The 20,809-nt window shown below is 45.6% G+C and overlaps 1 protein-coding gene across 1 annotated transcript in view; it reads left to right on the top strand.

Annotated features, from left to right (window-relative positions):
* Auts2 (activator of transcription and developmental regulator AUTS2) overlaps positions 1-20,809 on the top strand; it is a 1,016,386-nt gene that overhangs the window by 959,884 nt on the left and 35,693 nt on the right. The window contains exon 6 of the mRNA XM_055606033.1: positions 560-611. Within this exon, the coding sequence (XP_055462008.1) occupies positions 560-611 (52 nt within the window). The remainder of the gene's footprint in view (positions 1-559; positions 612-20,809) is intronic.

Here is a 20,809-nt window from a genome sequence, read left to right as displayed (position 1 = left end):
CACCGAGGTTGGCCTGGTTACTGTGACAAACACTGAACATCAGGATCATCAGCTACATCTCTAAAAACAAATCATTTTGTGGGTATGCTGGATGGTACTTTAGTGAGGAAAAGATTAATGTCAAAAACTACACATTTTTGATTTGTGGAAGAAAATTGAAATACAAGAAATCTGGTGGCAAAAAAAAAAAAAAAAACAAACCAAAATAATACATTTCTAAAATAATGATCTGTCAACGGAATTGGAAAATCATTTTGTGAATGAACTAAATTGCCTTTTGTACCATTTCATAGAAATATGTTTTGCACAGATAATATGTCTAATAAGGACACATTTTGAAAATCAGATTTTTTTTTTCCTTCCACCAGCAAATAGCTGCAGTACAGCCTTTCTCCAACAGTCAACCAGCACCACCTGATGGAGGATTTGGGGAAATGACTGGCTTTTATATTTTTCCTAAAATATAGTCAATTGATTGAAAAATCATAGCAACTGATGATGCTGTGGGGGACGGCCTTAGCTGACAGTCTTAACGCTTTACCTTACTTCTGTTTTTCAGGCTTCAGATGCTAGCTCTGAAAAACTCTTCAACACTGTTTTTGTAAACAAAGGTAAGACCCCCTTTATTATTCTAAAGGATGGCTTATAAAAAAAATGCATCTCATTACCATTGTCCAAGAAGAAAGGGAAAAGGAAAATCCATGTGGTCTTTTTGTCTTTGCATTTTGTGCTTTTGCTTTGCTCAGGAATCTGGATGTTTTTGAGATGTGGGAGAAAAAGTTCATTTTGAAAGAATTTACCGGTTCCTTGTTTAAATTGATCGGTGGTGTTAATTTCATGTCGGATGCTGCAATAGAAAAGAATGTTTTTACAATGTCTTGATTGTCAGTTATCAACTTCCCAGCAGTCAAAGCGCTATGAACGGTGTGTGTGTGCCTCAGACACATACTATATAACTCTATACCTCACTACATAACTAGCGAGGTATTTAGTATTCACAGCATTATAGCTGTGATGCAAGCCTTCTTCTGTCCTGGGCTCTCTGTAAAGTTAATAGATGAGCAAGGGGACAGCATTTAAACACGCCCTTCCCCATTTATTCCTTCCAAGCCTTAGTCCATAAAGGAAGAGCTGTGATGATGCTGAGGTCCATTTCGGAAAGGCTCACCCTAAATCACTGCTGGTAGGTCTCTCAGCAGTCTTCATTTGCAGACATGTCCTTGGATATAATGAAATTTAGGGGAGTCTTCATGACTTCAGAAGGTGTGCAATCTGAAAGATGCAAATTAGAGCAACTCACCTTTGTCTTCCCACCCTAGAACCTGACTTAGGCTTGCAGGACAATTGCTAAATAGAGATGTGCTGGCCTGTGGTAACCTCTGTTCCACTAAGGATTTGTGGGAGCACTGGATAAGCTTTGGACCAAGAGCGAGGCACCCACAGGGTGAACCGGGAGCCCATTTCAGCAGTTTATGTCATTGTTAAATTTTTAGATTTTTATTCTTTTTGCTTACTAGTTAGTAAGGCATTTCCATGTGCAGTTATTTTATGCCTTCCAATTATTCTGACATTGAACCCACCTTGATTTTAAATAGTACATTATATTTAAAGTTGTTCCCAAGGGCTGTGTGTGTGTATGTTTGCTGGGATTCCCAGAATTAATATCTTATTGAATATGATCTTGTATTTTAATTTCATGATATGATTCCAGCTTTATATTTCATCATATTTTTAATGACCTGAGAAGTTTGTATAAATTTGTAATCCATAATGCTAAAAGCTCAATAAAAGCTGATGTGGGTGCTTGACAGCACATGTCCCTCACGAGAGAGGATCAGTGGGCCTTGGAGGTGTCCTTAATAAAAAGAAAGGTAACAGGAGAGCAAACGGAGGGAGGGCAGGAGGGAGGGCAGTTCCCTGCCCAAAGAAGTTTCTATCACTCTCTGACCTCTCCAACCCGGGCACACATATCTCTAGCCGCCTGGGACTGTGTCTTTCTCCTGCTAAATTGCTCTGGCCCTTTCTAAGCTGTTTCGGCTCCACTTTGCGACTTGAAGAGGAGAAGACAGAAGAAAGATGATCTGTCTTTCTCTTTTTCCCATCCCACCCCAAGTTTCCAGCACGCCCCGAATTCTTATTTTGTTTACTTACACTGAGTCATGTGGGGCATCTATGTGGCTGTGAACGGCCATGCCCCTGACCGGGTGCCTTTCTTCTTTGCTGCTTTTCTGAGTGAGTGAGGGGTGATTTCAGTTGCCTTGAAAGGATTAAGGTTTCTTTGTGTATACTAAAAATCAACACAGGCTTTTCTCCTAAGCTTTGCTTGGGAAACATACACAAATAAGCATTTTAGTTGATGACGGATTATTCCTTCGCCCCTTATTTCCATCAAAATGGCCCTTCTTTCCTCCCCTGGAGTTTCCCCTTAATGCCTTATGCTAATTCCTGTTGGTAAAGTGAATGACAAGCACCCGAATCAGTGCGGAAGCACAGGTGTTGCTGAAGTAGTGTGCCTGGTGCTCACAGCCCCTCCGCTCTGGAGAAAGAGATTGAAGGGTGGGGCGCTGGGGGCTCAGATGGCGGCTTCAGAGTCGTTTTGTTAAAGGTCGCTAGTATTCACACTGCTAAATACTAAAACAACTATCAAAAAGTGTGTGTGTGTGTGTGTGTGTGTGTGTGTGTGTGTGTATACCATGTGCAGCACTGATGTCAGTTACTCCTGGGAGACAGGTGCATTGAGCCTCACCAGGCACCTGTGGTTTGGCGTCTGTCTTTACTCCTGGTAGAGGCAGCAGTTCTTTCTGGGTAGGTGGTTGACAGGCCCTTCAGCTGTCATCTCTCCTCGCATCAGGTTCAAGACACTCTGAAAAGCTGGCTTACTTGCCTGAAAGGCACTCAGTTCTCTCCGTCTCTCTCTCTTTCTGTGTGTGTGCACGCACATTTGTATATCGTGCACATACACACACACACATAGATATGTGCACGATATACAGATGTGCGTGCACACACACACATACACACAAACAGAGTTTTAAAGCTTTGCAAGAAAGGAACGGTTTATATCAGGTGACACACAGCTGGGAAACTCTTCAAGGCCTTCTCTTAGTGAACGGTCTTAACAAGAGTGTAAGGGAGTTCCACAGTGGCACCGTTGAGAGCCAGATGTGCAAGACCACATATCACCCCGGTCCTTCGCAGGAGCCTGGCAATCCTCTGGTGTCAGAGTAGCAGGCTTAGCTGGGAAGGTTATGCCTCTGAGCCTGGTGGTCTGGTGGGTGTGCAGATTTGGTCCATAAAATTTCACTGTTGGAGGGCACCGCTAAACTCGCAAGCCAACTGGGGCAGGGGCTGGGGACTTGGCAGCTTTGATGCTGGCCTGCTTAGCTTGGAGACAGAGCCCCAGGCTGTAACAGCAAGGGGCCATGGCTCCAGTCCATCACTCTGCTTATGAGCTTGAGCAAGCTACTTAGCTTCTGCAGGTCAGAATTTTCAGTCCTAAGCAAACCACATTCTGGGCCAGCTTCTCCAGTTGGGATAAAATAGTTAATTGGCAAGGGGCAAGGGTTGGAGCAGACAGGGGTGTGGCGAATATGTTTTCTGTAACTTACTGATTGATTTTTATTTAAATGTCATAGACTTGGTCCAATTCAGTGGAGTAAGACCTGCATAGGTGTTCCAAAATGTTGCTTCTTTTTGATGCCTCTTTTATTTCCAGTTTTACAACAAGTTAATTGGGTGGGGTGTGCTTGCTTATACACACAGCATACCCAATGAGAGAGGAGCCTTTCAAGAGGCTGGAGTTTGAGCCTGCAAATTAGAGGGATTACCGCTCTACACTTAAAAAAAAATAGCTCAATTTTAATCAAGGTCATGGTTGCCTTTATCTAATCTTGATGTATTTAAATGTTTACAGGATGTTCATGTGAATTTTATGAATCCTTCTGTCTTTGTGATTCAAACATCTGCCAAGGGAAAAATTGGTTTCCCCACTGAGACAGAAGCCAAGAGAGACTGACTGACTTACTGCCCCTGTGTTGTGAGCTGAACAGCTATAGGAGCAACAGGTTCTATAATTCCCCAATTTCTGGAGCACATTGCGCTCAGGGAGCTTCTAGGAGCTGGGGAGATGTCTCAGTAGGTAAAGTCCTTGCCTTGCCAGTGTGAGGGCCTGAATTTGGATATGATTTGGAGTGGTGGCCAACTCCTGCAATCCCAGCCATGGGGAGCAGAGGCAGGACGATCCTGGGGGCTCCCAGCCTAGCTAGTTGACAAGTGTCAGGCAAGTGAGAGACCCTATCTCAGACAAAACAAGGCTTGAGATGACTTGGTGGGCAAAGGCACTTTCCACAAGTCTAGCAACCTGAAGTAGTGCCTTGAACCCACGAAGAGGTGGAAGTAGAGAACCAGTTCCATAAAGTGGTTTTCTACACGTTTGCTGTGACACACCTACACATGCTCCGAAGCACACACAACATCCACACACTAACAGCAACAACAATGAAAAGATGAGCAGAGATTGAGAAAGACACCTGATATCAACTTTAAGTCTCCGCACACATAGACTAAAGACACACACACACACACACACACACACACACACACACACACACACAAACACACACACAGAGGAATTTTTTGTTGATGGTCAATATTACCCTTTGTTTTTCTTTTTTAAGATTTACTTTTTATTTTTAATTATCTATCTGTGTAAGGGTTTATGTACATGAGTGAAGTACCTGAAGAGTCAGAAGAGGCCATCAGATTGCCTGTAGCTGGGAAGTTAGTTACAGGTGATTTTGAACTGCCTGAGGTTGGTTCTAGGAGTCAAAATCAGGCCCTCTAAAGTTTGGTATGCCCTCATTTGTGGTTGAGCTATCTCTCCGATCCCTATTATCCTTTCTCGCATCCCATAGATTGTCCTCCACAGTTGGGTAGACAAGTGCACATGTATTCATCATGCGGAGATAATTAAGGTTTTATAAAGCCCATAGGTTGCTGTAGAACAGAGCTGCTTGAGGAGGAATCCCTGCCTCCTCCAACCCGCCTGTTTGTGGGGCCTCTCGAACTGCCACCCCTTTTGGCCTTAGAATCCCCTTCCCTGGACTCCTCCTGAAGCCGAGGCAGGCCATAGGGAGATCTTCTGACTTTCCCACCCCTCTGTCCACCTCTGTCCCTGCTCCATTAGCTCCTCCTGGGGTGACAAAATGAGTAACAGTCCACATCGTGTAGGGCACCAGCCACTGACCAAGGTAGTGAATGATGTTGCTAGAGTCCCACTTGGTGGGCTAATTAGTGACTTACAGAGCACAGAGGAGTAGTGAATGTGACCCCAAAGCAGCTGTCTCACCTTGAATTCCCGTCACGGATGGTGACTTTGTAGAAGCTGTGCTGTAGAGCCCCTCTTTGGTTACTGTTTTACTATGCATGAACTCTAGAAACCCCCAGGAGGCAGCTGAGGGAAGGGGAGGAGAGGAATGGCTAAACTCTTGGATGGGGTCCTTTGACCCTCCTATCTTCCTGCCAACGGTATTAATGGCTCTTTTATAATTACCATAAGACCTAGCTACCACTGTATATTGTTCTGCTCAGTAAGTTGCCATGACTACCAGGCCAAGGTAATCTCTATTCCAAACTGGATGTGGGATGATCCTGTTATGTCCGGAGGGTTTTTTGTTTGTTTTGTTGTGTTTGCCATAATACAACAGTCCCACAATGTCAACTTAGATCTTGCCAACAGAATATACCCTAAGCTGTGAGGTTGGTGGTAGGGAATGGGAATAATCTAGAGAAGACAGAAACCTTCAAATCCTGTGGTGAAGACAGCTTATCTTCAGGAAAGAGAAGGAGCAGGGAGCCCTCACCTGCAAGCTAGGCAGAATCTTGTTCCATTTCCAACACCAACCGCAGGGAATTCTCATGGGCATTGTGTCAACTCAAGAAGTACCAGGTAGAATCCTTGGCCTCCCTGAGCTCCTGATGGCTTTATCAAGGCCTTTCCCTCCAATTATAGGGATACGCCTGAGCTTTTGTGGGGCTCATGGAGACACACTTTCCAGAGGATATAGGCAAGGTTGGGTCCTGCAGTGGTTTAAATGAGAAGTACCCTACTTTAACACTTGGTCCTCAGTTGGTGGCATTCTTTAGGGAGGCATAGGGTGTGTGGCCTTGTTACAGGAACTCTATCATGGTGGGCCTATGAGATTAAAAGCCCAGCTAGGACCATTTCTCCACCCAAGATGACTCTCAGCCTTCTAGAACCCTAAACCCAAATAAACTCATCTATAAAATGGCCTTGGTCATGGTGTTTTATCATAGCAACAGCAAAGTAACTAAAACGGATTTTTGGAGTGTCTGGGCGCTGTGCCTTTTTATTAACATCACACAGAGAGAACCTAGGTACTACACTGTCTGAGATCTGAGAAGGGATAAGAAAGCCGTTACCCAGACAGATTGCTGGGATGGGGCTTCGTGGGAGCTGTGCTTACCTGGTGTGCAGGAAGCCCTGCTTTCTATGCATGGCTCTGCCTAAATCAGACGTGCTGGCTCATACCTGTAATCCCGGCACTCTAGAGGTGGTAGAGACAGGAGGATCGGAAGTCTAAGGTCACCCTCTGTGATATAATGAATGCACAGTGAAATCAAAGCCAGCCAGAGGTCCTCAAAAACAGAAAATAAAAAGGTATTGCAAGCAACTTCATGTCTAGTGAGTTGTTTAATAGCAACAATGTTAACTGTAGTTGTTGGTGTTGAAGGGACAGGATTTCTTGGTCAGAATACAAAGAAGGCAATATTGAATACAAAAAAGGAACATTGTCTCTTGAGAAAAGTCCTAGTTCCACACCTAAAAATAATGCAGTTGACTGTGGTAGAGGAGGGGAAATGTGGTTTAGACTTACTATCCCTTATCATAAACACAGGGAGCCCACTTTACAGCCCCTTGTGGTGTCTTGGGCTTAGAGTAAGGAAGATGCAGACCAGAGACGTGAAACAGAAAAATGAGCCAATTTTAGCCTCTGCAAATTAGATCTGTGTTTATCCACTCTCCTTATCCCAGATAAGGAAAAGATAGAATATTGCTCATTTTTTTATTTCTTCCTCCAGGAGTTTGTGTGTGTGTGTGTGTGTGTGTGTGTGTGTGTGTGTGTGCATGTGCATGCGTGCGTGCTGTTTCAGAGCTGGCTTTCTTGGGGTTTTGAGAGATAGAAATGTCTTACATGTGGTGAATTAAATAGTATTGAAGGTAATTGGTGCTTGGTGTGAGACAAAGGAGTTAGAAGTAGTTCGATCTTCTCCCACCCCATACCACAAATAGCATGCAATCAGACCCCCTTTGTCATGGAAATTGGCCTTCCTATGGAAATCTGCCTCTCACATACAGAAGCTGTTGTATAGAATTGTTCCTGGAGAATTCTGGGAAACAGATGCCTTGTCCTATGAGTGTAAAATTGCCAGCAGAGACCAGAACTGTTCCACATGGTGAGAAAGTGCTTCTCTCTGGACACACAAGTGTTTGTACACATGTGGAAGCCAGGTATCCTTGCTGGTGTCTTCCTTGATCATTCTCCCCCTCGTCATGTGAGATTGGCTTTCTCCCTGATCCTGGAGTTCACCCATTAAGCTAGCTGGCTGGGGACCCTCTCCTGGGATTACAGGCATGCATGTGGACTGCCATGAATAGCTGTTTTGAGGCTGCTGGGGAGTATGGTAAGCTATAGCCATCATCGCTAGCCTCCTTACTGGAGACGTTTATTCTGTGGCCTTATAGGGGACTTGTGGGGACACATGTTGGGGAAGTAGAAGAAGGAGTTGGATTCCACCACAGCATTTAGTAGTAAGATATTGAGAGCATTTGAAATGATCATAGTCGTATTTGGGTTACTTCATTGGCCATCTTGTCACTTTCCAGTAAAAAGACGAAAGGCCATTTCCCCAGATCCTGAGTGTCCCCATGACCACTGTGAACCGGTTACTATGTTACTATGTTATGTGTCTGTGAATATGGGCACCTGAGTGTAGAGGCCAGAGCTTGATTGATGTCCAGTGTTTTTCTCAGTTGCTCTCCACCATATTTTTTGAGGCATGGTCTCTCACTGAACCTGGCTGCATTGACTGGTCGGTGAATCCCGGAATCAAGCAGTCTCTGCCTCCCCCCCCCCCCCCCCCGTGCTAGGATTATAGATAACTTTGCCACACCTACCTTTTTAATTAGGTGCTGGGTCTGAACTCTGGTCTCTGTTTGCCTGTGTAGCAAACACTTTAACGACTCTCTCCAGCCCCCAACAGATTCCTTTCATGGATGTTCAGATACTCTGATTTAATTTTGAGCCCACTAGGAAGCCCTTCATTTTCTTTATTGGGTGATCCCTGTATCCTCTGTTTGAAATAGCTTTCCTTATGCCCAGGGGTTTTGACAGAAAAGCTTGAATGCTCTTTGGCCCCTTTAAGCCTATTTACAGATATGGGTATACAGTATTTTCTTTAGACACTGGTGTGATGTCTGGTTGTCTGGGAGAGGAATATATTCATAATAGACCACTGTGATAATAATTATTGCAATTAAAACATCCAGCCTGTGTTGCAGACCTGCAATGAAAGATGTTAGGGACCAAAGCCTCCTTCCTCTTTAGTAAGACTTTCTAACATATCCTTCAGCCCCAGGCGTGGGTCCTTCCTGCAGGAAGCCCTTGGGCTAGTCCATGCTTCTGGGTTATTTCTAGTTTCTGACAACTACAGAAGGAAAAAAAAAGTTGTATTCTCCCAAAAATGTATGTTTATTTAACTAGGTTTCTTTTCTGCGTCACAATCTGGATTCCATTCAGTCAGTTACCACTCCAATTAACTAACAATTATTTAACATTAACAGTAATTACAGGCGCCAGTTAAGCGCCTACAGATGTCAACTGTTAGCTTTGTACCTAATCACTCAATGAAACGGAGAAAGTTCAACAAACATCAATTAGCCCAGCAATTAGTGTGAGTTAGCAAAGAGCGCGTTATCATGTGTGTGCTGATTCCATTTATTTTATTTTGGCAGTAAAACACATGCATACACGCTCCCACACACACTCAGACACACACACTCTCACACACATGCACTCACCCACGCACTCACTCACCCACGAACACACACGCAGTGAGTTCCTCAGATAAGACAAAACTATTGTTTTACAGCTTACATAAGGATCCTTGCCTTGCCTAGGCCTAAGTCAGAGTACTCTTGCCTGGAATTTCTTTAGCAAACAAAATTGGTCTCGGTGACTCTAAAAATCCATCGCTGTTCAGGCCTAGGAAGCAACTTTGGTGAACTAGGAATCCAGTAAATATACTGTGAAAGAAAATGCTAGAAGGCGTCAGTGGAGAAAATGATTGATTCACACTTGAGTAGGCCTCTCTGTGCATCACAGATTTCTCCCGATTTATTCCTGAACCTGCAATAGAGAGGGTGCAATGGTGATTTTTATTAATTTCATGGTGCCTGAACTTTCACTCAGCTGTCTTTTATTTAGCCCGGAGCGAACATCAAGCTATTTTTACCTACTTGTCCCAGTATATGCTTTAAGAAGTAGGAACTGTTCTCGTTTGAAGAGAATTCAATTCTTGAATCCACCAGGGAGAACCTGGGCCGGAATTGTCACATTTCCAATTTGTGCATGTGTACCTGCATTGTGTGTGTGTGTGTGTGTGTGTGTGTGTGTGTGTGTGTGTGTGAAGCAGGGGTTGGGGTACGATTACCATATCTTTGAGAGTGTCATGTTATATGTGCCAGTAAGAGGACAACCTCAGCTGTCAGATCTTTTACCTTCCACCTTAGTTTGTCAGTTCAGACATCAGGCCAGCTGCTCGGGAGCTTTCAGAGAGCCTCCTGTCTCTGCCTCCCATGTCACCATGAAGGCCCTATGGTTATAGACAGGTGCTACCACATCTAGTTTTGCATGAGTTCTGGAGATCCAAAATCAGGTCCTCGTACTTGCTGGATGAGCATTTTACCCACCCAGCCATATCCCCAACCCCGCCTCGTTTTTGAGTCAAGGCCTCTCACTGGTACCTGAGGCTTGTTGCAGACTAGCCTAGTCTGACTGGCCAGTCGGCCCCAGGGACCCAACTGCCTCTACTGTCTCAGTACTGTGACCACCATGCCCAGGTTTTTGTTTTTGTTTTCTTTCCTTAAGGGTCCGGGAGAAAACTCAGCTCTGGATGCTTCAAGGCAAGCACTTTACCAACTGAGCCATCTCCCCAGAGAGCTCTCCCTTTTTCTATGACTTCTCCTGAGCCTCCTCCATCTCCTCCATTTACAATGAGGTGAACACTACCTTGTCAGCCCTTTCTTTCTTTCTTTCTTTCTTTCTTTCTTTCTTTCTTTCTTTCTTTCACACACACTCTCTCTCTCGCTCTCCCTCTCTCTCCCTTTCTTCTTTTCTTCCTTTTGCCCAGTTTTGCTGAATTTACCAGGAGATGGCAATCCAAGACCCAGCCCACAAGTTGGTGTTTGCAGAACCTTAGAGGCTGTGTGCCTGCCACTCCTCCTGGAAATGATTTTCCACAAACCCATGGAGCCTGCAGATAGGAGTCCCTTGTGGAACCCTCTCTCGGGTCTCTGTGGGTCTATTGTAGCAAAACTTTCCATTTGAGCAAACCTTCCAGTGTCAGCCAGGTCCTGTTCTGAACTCCCCTTGGCTCCCCAGGCTTTGTGATCCCCATAGAAAGAAATGACCATAAATTCAGAGGAGACTCCTAGAGCCCTAGTATGGAAGACACATAGTTTTTGATAGAGTAATGGAAGATACCCTCTCAGGGATGAGAGTGGCTTGGACCAGTGAGACCCTTGTCCAGATACATGCTGCAGGTAGGTTTCCTACTATTTGTAAAACTTCTGGATAGTTTTCCTGAGGGGTGTATTCTTGTGCAGTTAATTAATAGTCCTATGTGGACCATCTCTTACAAAAGTGGGTAATGGGAAATTCTTTCTTAACATTAGATGCTGTCTAGCTAATGACTATAAATGTTCAGGCCTTCTGAAACTAGGTTTAGATACTCAACAGTTAATGGGCTTTCCAGGCTCAGGATACCATGTCTTCCAGGGACAGGAATACTATGACTCGGATCCCATTGGTCTAATCAATAAGTAAAGCGCTGTAGTTCTGGCTCTTGTTTTTACTGTTGTTTACCAGGGAGCAGCCCAGCCTTCTTGTCCTCCAATCCTGCTGATACCTATGTAGCAATCCATATCAGTTACTTCCTTGTCACTACAACAAAAGACATTGCCTTAGTTAGGGTTATTATTGTTGTGATGAAACATCATGACAAAAAAATAACTTGGGGAGGAAAGAGTTTATTTTCCTTATACTCTCAGGTGACAGCGTATTACAGAACTCAGGGCAGGAATCTAGAAGCAGGAGCTGATGCAGAGACCATGGGAGGGTGCTGCTTGCTAGCTTCCTCCCCATGGCTTGCTCAGCTGCTTTCTTAAAGAACCCAGGACCACCAGCCTAGGGATGGCACCACACACAATGGGCTGAGCCCTCCCCCATCAATCACTAATTGAGAAAATGCCTTGCTGGTGGATCTTATGGTAACATTGTCTCAACTGAGGTTCCCTCCTTCGGAATGACTCTAGCTTGTATCAAATTGACATAAAACTAGACAGGACAGACCCAATAAAAGCAGCTTAAGGGAGAGTTCACAATTCAAGAGTACCGTTCACCCTGGTAGTTCCAGAAGGCATGGGAGAGGAGCATAAGGCAGCTGGTTATACTGCACTTGCAGTTGGGAAGCAGAGAGACATGAATGCTCTCCCTTTAAAAAAATTACAATTATTTATTTACTTATGTTTTGTGTGTTTGTGTGTATGGGTGTGGGCTTATGAGTGCCTCAGCAGACAGTGGGTCCCTAGGATCAAGCTCAGGTTGTCAGGGTTGGTGTCGGTTAGCACCAAGCACTTTTACACTTTTACCCATCTTGTTAGCCCTTCCTTCCTTCCTTCCTTCCTTCCTTCCTTCCTTCCTTCCTTCCTTCCTTCCTTCCTTCCTTCCTTCCTTCCTTCCTCTCCCTCTCTCCCTCTCTCTCCCTTTCTTCTTTTTTTCCTTTTTTTTCTTGATTCAGTCTTGAACCTCAGTCTGTGGATGGTTCCATACACATTCAGGGTAGGTCATCCCGCCTCGCCTCAATACCTAACCTGGAAACTCCATCACAGTCTTGTCCAGAAGTTTGTTTCCTAGATGAGTCTCGTCAAGTTGACGACCAATATTAATCATCAAACTGTAGAACACAGTATAGACTGAACCTAGTAGTTGGAAAATAGAGGTATCCTTGTTACTGTCGAGTTAAGGCAGAAAGCTCCATGATGGACAGACAGGCATCTGTGTTGAAGCTGTTCTTTAGGACACAACAGCTGTGTTGTATCAGCCCTCGATCTTTCACCTCCATTCTAGCAGCTCCATCAGCCTGCTCTGATACATTTTCCTGCCAAAACAAAACAGGTTAGACACTTATAGGCGCAAACTAGCTGGTATCCTCCTGTCTTAATTGTGAGCCTGGACTGTGGAGCAAGCCCCTTTGTGACACTTCTGGAACGTTACTAGACACATCCTCAAGTTTCAGCTTCCATGGGGATGTTTTGCTCTTTCACATATTTCATTGGCCAAAGCAGGTGACTACCTGGCCGGCCCTGTCAGGAGTAAGGTCCTCCCAGAGAGGTGGGTATGTGGGAGGGAACACAGAGATGGGCTTTAGAAGAGAGAACAGCAAATATTGACTTGGCTGTGCAGCCAGGTCCAGGAAGCTGGCACAGGGGTGTGTGTGTTCGTGTGTGTGTGTGTGTGTGTGTGTGTGTGTGTGTGAATGCAGTGCCACAGGGACAGAAACAGGATGTTGGTTCCCCTGGAGCTGAAGTTATAGGTGATTGATTGTGAGCTGAAGAGTACTAAGTTGTTGTGCGCACTTGGCAATCTCTCTGGCTGGCTTTTTGGGTGACTGTAAATAGATGGGTGTGGATTGCATAGACTTGGTGACAAAGCCAGGAGGCTCTTCTGGAAGAGATAGGTTTCTCTATAGCCACTTGCCTGATCCCTATTAGGCTTAAGCCCATTCAGTCCTCATAAAATCAATTGCTTCCTTATATTTACCCAATTTCACTTAATGCTGGTTTCTTTGTCCCACGTTAAATTCTTTTGATAAATTGTTTTTTGCAGAGAAATGGATTTCCTTAGTTTTTTTTTTTTTTTTTTTTTTTTTTTTGTCTACTTAGCTTTTTAAAAATCACACTTATTTGTGTGTGTGTGTGCGCGCGCGCGCGCGCGCGCGCGCGCACTTGCACCAGGGCGCTAGTACAGATGTCAAAGGACCACTTGCAGGGCTGGTTCTTTCCTACTGCATGGATCAGGGAATCAGCCTTGGGTCGCCAGCCCTGACAGCAAGCACCTGCGCCTGCTGAGCCATCGCGTTGGTGAGATGCGGTCTCAAGTAGTCCAGGCTGACTTTAAACTTCATCTGTAGCAGGGAAGACTCCAAGCTCCCGACCTCCCTCCTGCGCTTCTCAGGTGTTGGTGTTACACCACAGTGCCCAGTTTATGCAGAACTCAGGGCCTCGCGCATGTCTGTGAGCGCTCTGTCCACTGAACTGCCTTCTGAGCCCTGGCACTGCGGCGTTTTCTGCCTCCTCGCCGACCTCTCCAGTTGGTGGTCTTTTTCCTCCCCGCCCCCCTCAGATAGTCTCCCGTTCTGCTTTTGTATCATGTGAATTCCGTGTGACTCTCTTGTTTCCTCCTCTCCTCTCACAGTCCACCTTCTTCTTTATGCCCCCAACCCCAATCTGACTTTGAAGGACTAAGAGAGGGGTTGTTCGGATGCAGACATGACCTCCAGGGTTTTTAGAGAATTGTTGGTAGACTGACCGTGCTCTACAGAATTACTCTGAGGAAGCTTGGCCTGGCAAATTTAAATGCAGAGAAGCAGGAGTGCAGAGCTGGCAGCAGGGTAGGAGGCACTGTGGTACCCTGGACATGTTGGGCTTGTACTGGAGACTCACAGGGACATGAATTGATTCCCAGCTCCAACACTTAACAGGAGAGGGATCCAGGGCTTCGCCATTGTTTAATTTTCTTTCTATAAAATGGGAATAACCAAACCTGTATCATAGAGCTTTTGTGGTAATTATGTACGAAATGCCCAGCCCACCAAGTACTTTGATCTAATTATGTACTGGCTAAAGCATTTTATGTGAATGACATCATCTAGACTTCCTGCCCAGAAAATAATGGCAATGCACGCTTGTCATCTCAGCATTTGGGAGACAAAGACAGGAGGATTGACAGGGTTACATAGTAAGGCTCTGTCTCAGAAAATGCAAAATACCTAGGCGTAGTGGCAAACACCTGTAGTCCCAGCACTTGAGAGGCTTCGGCAGAAGAATTGACACAAGTTCCAGGCCAGCCTTTCTCAAAACAAAAGGTAAGAAAAATTATGAAGAGAAAGAGAGAGAAAGGGAACAGGAAGGAAGGCAGCTAATCCCACTTAGAGGTGAAGGAGGTTAAGTGTAGTAGGCATAGATGGTACTTACTAAGGACTTGCTTTTTTCATTAGTAAGTTTTGTTTCATTGTCTTGTATGCCACAGTGTGTCTGTGGGGGTCAGAGGACAACTTGAGGGAGTTAGTCCTTCAAACTCAGGTCATAAGGCTTGATAGCAAGTGCCTTTGCACTCTAAGCCAAGGCCTGACAAGTTGCTTTTGTCTTAAGCTTCATGAAAAGTCCTCATTTGTGAAATGAGGAAACTGGGGTTCGGAAAAGCAAAGTGGCTTAAAGTGACAGAGCCGTTAAGAAATGGGTCCACCTGGCTCCAAGGCATATGCTTTTGAGACTCGACTTGTGGCAGGCCCTGGCATTGTGGCAGAAAATCAAACATGGAAGATGAGTGTTTTCCCTTATGGCAGTACAGAATAGAGTGGTCAGTGCTGAAAGCCCTGGGAAAACTGGATAATCTGAGAGGACATTGGTCAGGACCCTGTCCAGGAGAGGTTATCCATTTTTGTTTTCCTCCCACGTTTTCCTAAGATGTTTGCTATTCCCTGTGATTAGTAGACACTTGGACCTGATAGAGTCGCTCTAGGGACTTCCCGTCACCACCAGCTGACTAATCATTATCTGATCAAGGGTGGCCCTGATTATCATCTCCAAGCCATTGTTTCAGGGCACAACCTAAGGTATCTCCAGCCACCTCACTCTTGTAGCCCAGGATGCCCTTGAGCACCCTCTTTAGCCAAGGCTGGCCTTAAACCACTGATTCTCCTGCCTCAGCCTCCCAAATGCTGGGGATTACAGAGGAGCCCCACTACACCTGGCCTCACTTTCTGAACTACTGTTCTGGTTTCATTCTAGTCCTTTGATTAAAATAATAATAATAAGGGAGGAAGGGGCTTATTTGGCTTATAATTCCAGCTTCTAGTCCAACCTTGCAAGAAAACAAGCCATACAGGTCATACCATATCCACAATCAGGAGCTGAGAGAAAAGGACCCATGCAACCCGCTTGCTTTCAGTCAGCCTCCTTCTCTATTTATATATGGCAGGATCTCTTGCCCAGGGAATGGTGTCACCCATAGTGGGTGTAGTCAAATTTACAAGCAAGACAGTCTCTTCAGACATACCACAGGCCATCTGACCCGGGCAATCCCTCAACTAATACTCCCTTCTTATGTTTTTCCAGGTTGTCACAAGTTGACAGTTAAAATGCAGCCCTAGTGACCTAGCATTTTCATATGTCTTTTACTTGTGAGCATTCCTTTGCAACTTGTGCCCTGGTCTACTTTCCAGCCAGATCTTATTAGTAAATGAGCTAGTATTTTCCAACAGGGACATTTCTATAGCAACCATGATATAAGCAGTAAGTTAGACACCCAATTCTTTGCCAAGAGGGAGGAGGTGGTGGCCTTCCATCCATGCACATGCTGCAGACCTGCTTGCCTGGCCCTCAAAAGACTACTCCTACAAAGGAGGAGGTTGGGAGCACATTATTGCTTTTTCTGAGAGTCCTTTTGAAGAGGGAGATGTCTCAAGTGCTCCCCTTAATAGATTGATGTGGGAAGCGGTTATATTTGGTTGCCTTTAAAAGCCACTTGGAAAACATTTTCGCCCCCTTATCTGTCACCTTTCACATCTTTCAACAGAGTAACACTAAAACCTAATTTTAGCCCTGATGACATCATTTTCTCATTATCTGCCTGGAGCAGGGAAAAGGGTTTCCCAGAGGAAGTCTCCTGGCCCTGAGAGCCCTACTCCTGATGGCCAGCTCGAGCTACTGTCTTAGGCTTCTTTATCCATAATGTTCATCCAAAAGCATGTTTGGCATGGGGTCCTCTGAAATCAGATCTGTCAGCTTTTAAACAAATGATGTCGGTAGGTGAGAGCTGGGGAGAGATCTTGGCTAATAACGTGCTTGCCATGCAAGCATGAGGACCTGAGATCAGTCATCAGAACCTACGTTAAAAAACAAAGCAATGCTCACCCCCCACCCCCCACCCCAAGAAAACCAAGCAAACAACAATTAAAAAAAAATATATAGGTATGTAATCTCAGTGCTGGAGGTAGAGGCAAGCAGATCTCTGGGCTTGTGGTCAGCCAGCCTGGATGAATCAGTGAGTTCCAGGTTCAGTGGGAAGTCCTGCCTCAAGAAAATAGGGTCTGGAGAGAGGCTTCAGTGGTTAGGAGCAGTTGCTGCGTAGTCATAATGTCCAGAGTTCAAATTCAGATGCCTCTGTAACAAGCAAGGTGGCCGACATATACCTGTAAGTGCAGCATCAAATAATCTAGCCGTTTCTGGCCTCATGCGCTGCTGCAAGGCACATGCACTGGCACCCCCTTCCCCGACACACATGTACACGTGCACACACGCACACACAGTAATGAATATTGATCGGGTAGGGTGAAGAGTATATGACACCCTATTTTGACCTCTGGCCCTCTCTACACATAAGCACACACGTGTACACAGGTACACGCAATCAGTGGTGCTAAATGATTAATTAAGTTGTTGCCAGTGTTTGAGGGAGCAGCCTAAGGATCTGCACATCTCATTGCAGAGCTGTAGTGAGGGAACTCGGGCATGCGCTATGGGTGCACCCCAGCTGGTGGTGTGCTTGCGTATCAGGCACAGAGCCCCTGGTTTGGGGCTCAAGAATCACAGAAACGGGTGAAGCGCCACACTTCTGATCCCGACGCTAGGAAGTTGGAAGCAGGAATCAAAAGTTCAAGGTCAGTCTCAGCTGTACATAAGAGTTTGAGGCCATCTTGGCCTATATGAGAACTAGTGTACATGAGAACCCCACCTCCAAAAGGAAGCAAACTGAGACTTTTCTAGGTCTAAAGGCCGGACTTTGTGATGGAAGGTTCTGGGTTCCCCGAGTCTAAAGCTTCTGCAGAGAGCAAACATTTTACCCGAGGAGTACAAATGACATCGTCAGTAACCTGAACTGGAAAGGACTGGATGCTGGAACCACTGCTCTGACTTCAGTCTTGAACTGATGAGGACTTAGACAGAAAATCAGACCTCTCAAGGAGGGTTGCATCCTGGGATGAGAGACAGAGTCTCATTATGTAGCCTTGGCTGGTCTGAAACTCACTATGGAGACCAGACTTGCCCAGGCCAAGTTCTGACTTAAACTCTCTGGTGCTGGTGTGAACTCCATCTTTATAGGAAAGCTCTAACAGGTCAGGTGAGATTGGATGAGCCTTAGAAGGCACGAAAGGGGGTGGGGAGATGGTGTAGCTAGTACAGGGTGTAGTGAGTGAAGTGCTTGGTGGACCAGAACCCACTTAAAAAGACTTGAGACAGATGGATCCCTGGGGTTCCCTGGTCAGTCAGTCCAGCTTACTTGGTGAGTGAGACCCTGTCTCAATAAAGAAAAAAGGTGGGACGGATGAAATGGTCCAGCACTTGCCGCCAAGCCTTTGAGTAGTCCTCTGACCTCCATGCTTGTACTGTGTCCTGTGTGTCCTCCCCCAATAATTGTAATTTCTAAAAATGGAAAAGGTGGGTGGTGCCTGGAGAATAATGGTAAGCAAGAGATTGTTCTCCGGATTCCACACACGTGCACACATGTGTACATGATACATGACCACGCGCGCGCACACACACACACACACACACACAGAAGTGGGTGGGAGAAGAGGGCAGAGATTCTCCATAGGAATCCTGGCTGTTAGTCCTTAGCCTTTTGAATAGGAATAACACTGCAATGTCCTGCCTGCTTCTCTGTTGGATGGAGTTAAAGGAAGCATTTTATCAGCTTACAAATATTTACAGAACCCCGCTGTATATAATAGTACTTAGGTGCAGACTTCCTTCTGTACTTGAGTTCTTAAGGGGAGGACTGTTCTGCCTGAGGCCTTTTCCTGGGCTGGGCTCCCTCCTTTCTAGACTAGGAATGAGTCGGGGAGCCACAGGGTGTATTCTGGGGATTAGATGGCTGAGAAAGCCCTGCCTAAGAGCACCCCAGGGGCCATGGCTAAGCAGCTTCTGTTTCCAGGAGTGACTCATGAGGCCAGGCAGGGGCTGTCCAGGATCAGGGGAATAATGTCACCACTTCCATCCACCAGGAGCTGGCAGCACACCTCAGGCGCCAGGCCAACCAGCAGAGCCCTGAGTCCTCCAGAATTAAGCCAGGTCTGATGGCTGAATAATCCTACTTTGCTGTTGCTCAACCGTAGTGCTGATTTCAGTTTTTCCATGCTGCAACCACCGTGACTAAGACTTTAGCTTACTCACAGTCATCCGATATCTACTCTACTAGGGGAAAGTTTTGAGTAAAATGCTGGGCTGGACAGTCAGAGCACTCGTCTAGCATGCTTAAGATTGCAGGTTCAGGTCCCAGCGCTACAACCAATGAAAGGATATATAAAAACGAAATTCTACTTTGAGGGGTGTTTGCTTGTTTTGTTTTAAAGATTGTTGTTGTTGAGACAAGATCTCACTGTGTAGCCCTGGTTAGCCTAGAACTGGCCTCGAGGTCAGGCAGAAAAATCTCTCTCTGCCTCCTGATTTCTGGATTAAAGGTATGCACCACCACACCCAGCAAAATATTTATTTTTATAACTTTTTAAAATGTGTTTGTGTGTGTGTGTGTGTGAATGGCATGTGTATTGAGTGCCCTTTGAAAGCCGGAAGAGGGTGTCAGATCCTCCCTCTTTTCCCTTTTCCCATTTTTCATATGTTCAACGTGCATATGTTGTATGTGTATTTTACTATTTGGAGGCCACCAAGTTTGTGTGTGCCTCATTTGCATAGGTTCTGGAGCTGTCTGATGTGGGTGCTGGGAACACAACTTTGGTCCTCTGGAAGAGCATCAAGTGTGCCTACCCACTGAGCCACCTCTCCAGCCCCCTTTTCTGTTTTGTGTTAGGATAGGGTCTCCTTATGTAGCTTAAGCTGTCCTCGAACTCCGTTGTCCTGCTTTAGTCTCATTGGCGTTGGAATTACAGGCATCAGGCTACTTTGAATTTTTGTTGTTTGTTTGTTGTTATTGTTTGGTTTTGGTTGTTTTGAAACAGGTTCTCTCATGTAGCCCAGGTTAGCCTCCAACTCAGCTATGTAGCCAGGAGTTGACTCATGCAGGCTGTCCTCTGAGGTCTTTATTTTCTTGCCTCCACCTCCAAAGTGCTGGGATTACAGGCGGATGTCATTACACCCAACTGCTTTGAATTTCTTGACAGTGTCCTGGAGAAGACAAACTAAAGCCATGACTGAATTAAAGGAGACACTGGTCTTTCTCTGTACCTCTCTTCTCTGGACTGCACTCCTTGTTCTCCTTCTCCGCTTTTCTGATGTGGGTGGTATGCATGTGTGGCCATGCTTGCTTTCATGTGTGGGGCACATGCGTGTGTGGATGCTCGAGCACATGGATACAAGCTTTCCTGTGGAGACCTGAGGGTGACGCCAGGAATTGTTCTCAGTTGTTCCACTTTGTGCATCAAGGGCGGTCCTCATCTGAACCCTGAGCTCGCATGTGGCTGGTATCATTAGCCAGCTTGCTGACTCTCCACTCTCTAGGGCTAGACTTGCAGGCCAGCTGCCACACCCATCTGTCATTTATCTGCTATGTTGCAGTAAATAAAAATGAATGTGGGGCTATATAGTATTATTAGCCTTAAGATTATCACAGCATTGTTATTTAACCTGCTATCACAAATCATGAAGCACAGACAGCTGTTAGGTTTACAATTGCCTTATTTACCTTGGGCCAGACAGATATTTCACTTACACTGTCTCCATTTCCTCACTATCCATCTCCCAGCCCCCATCCAATGCCATCCACCCTAATCCTCCTCAATTGGACTACCTTTCATCCATAATTCCATAGTACTTGCTTATATTCTTCATCTGGGCCTTTTCACGCCATCATTGGGAGTCCATACTCAGCCCACATGGTGTTTTCTCCAGGATAACCCATCCTGGCATCCTCCTCCTTCCTTTCTTCCCATCTATCTGTCTTTCCTATGATTCCTTGTGGGATTCTCCAAAGCCCAGGAACCTTAGCCACAACTGCCCCATTCTGCCCTGCCCAGGTATAGGCTGTTTAATTAGCCAATCAGGTATAATGACTTAGGCAGTTATACACAGAGGGCTAGTAATTAGCATCAGACCAACCTCCAGCAGTGGTATTAGGGGATCCAAACTTCATCCTCATGGTTGCCTGACATGCAGTTAATCACTGGGCCAGCCCCCACCCCCGCTGAGAAACATGGGAAAGAAGAATATCATGGCTAAGACATTGAGAACTCTGGGAGACAAATTTCTGTGCTAGGAGCCAGAACACTGCTGCCT

The sequence above is a fragment of the Psammomys obesus genome, unplaced genomic scaffold (assembly GCF_907164565.1).
Source record: "Psammomys obesus unplaced genomic scaffold, mPsaObe1.curated_primary_1811, whole genome shotgun sequence".
NCBI lineage: Eukaryota > Metazoa > Chordata > Mammalia > Rodentia > Muridae > Psammomys > Psammomys obesus.
Note: the sequence above shows the minus strand (reverse complement) of the source record. Positions and strands in the feature narration are given on the sequence as shown.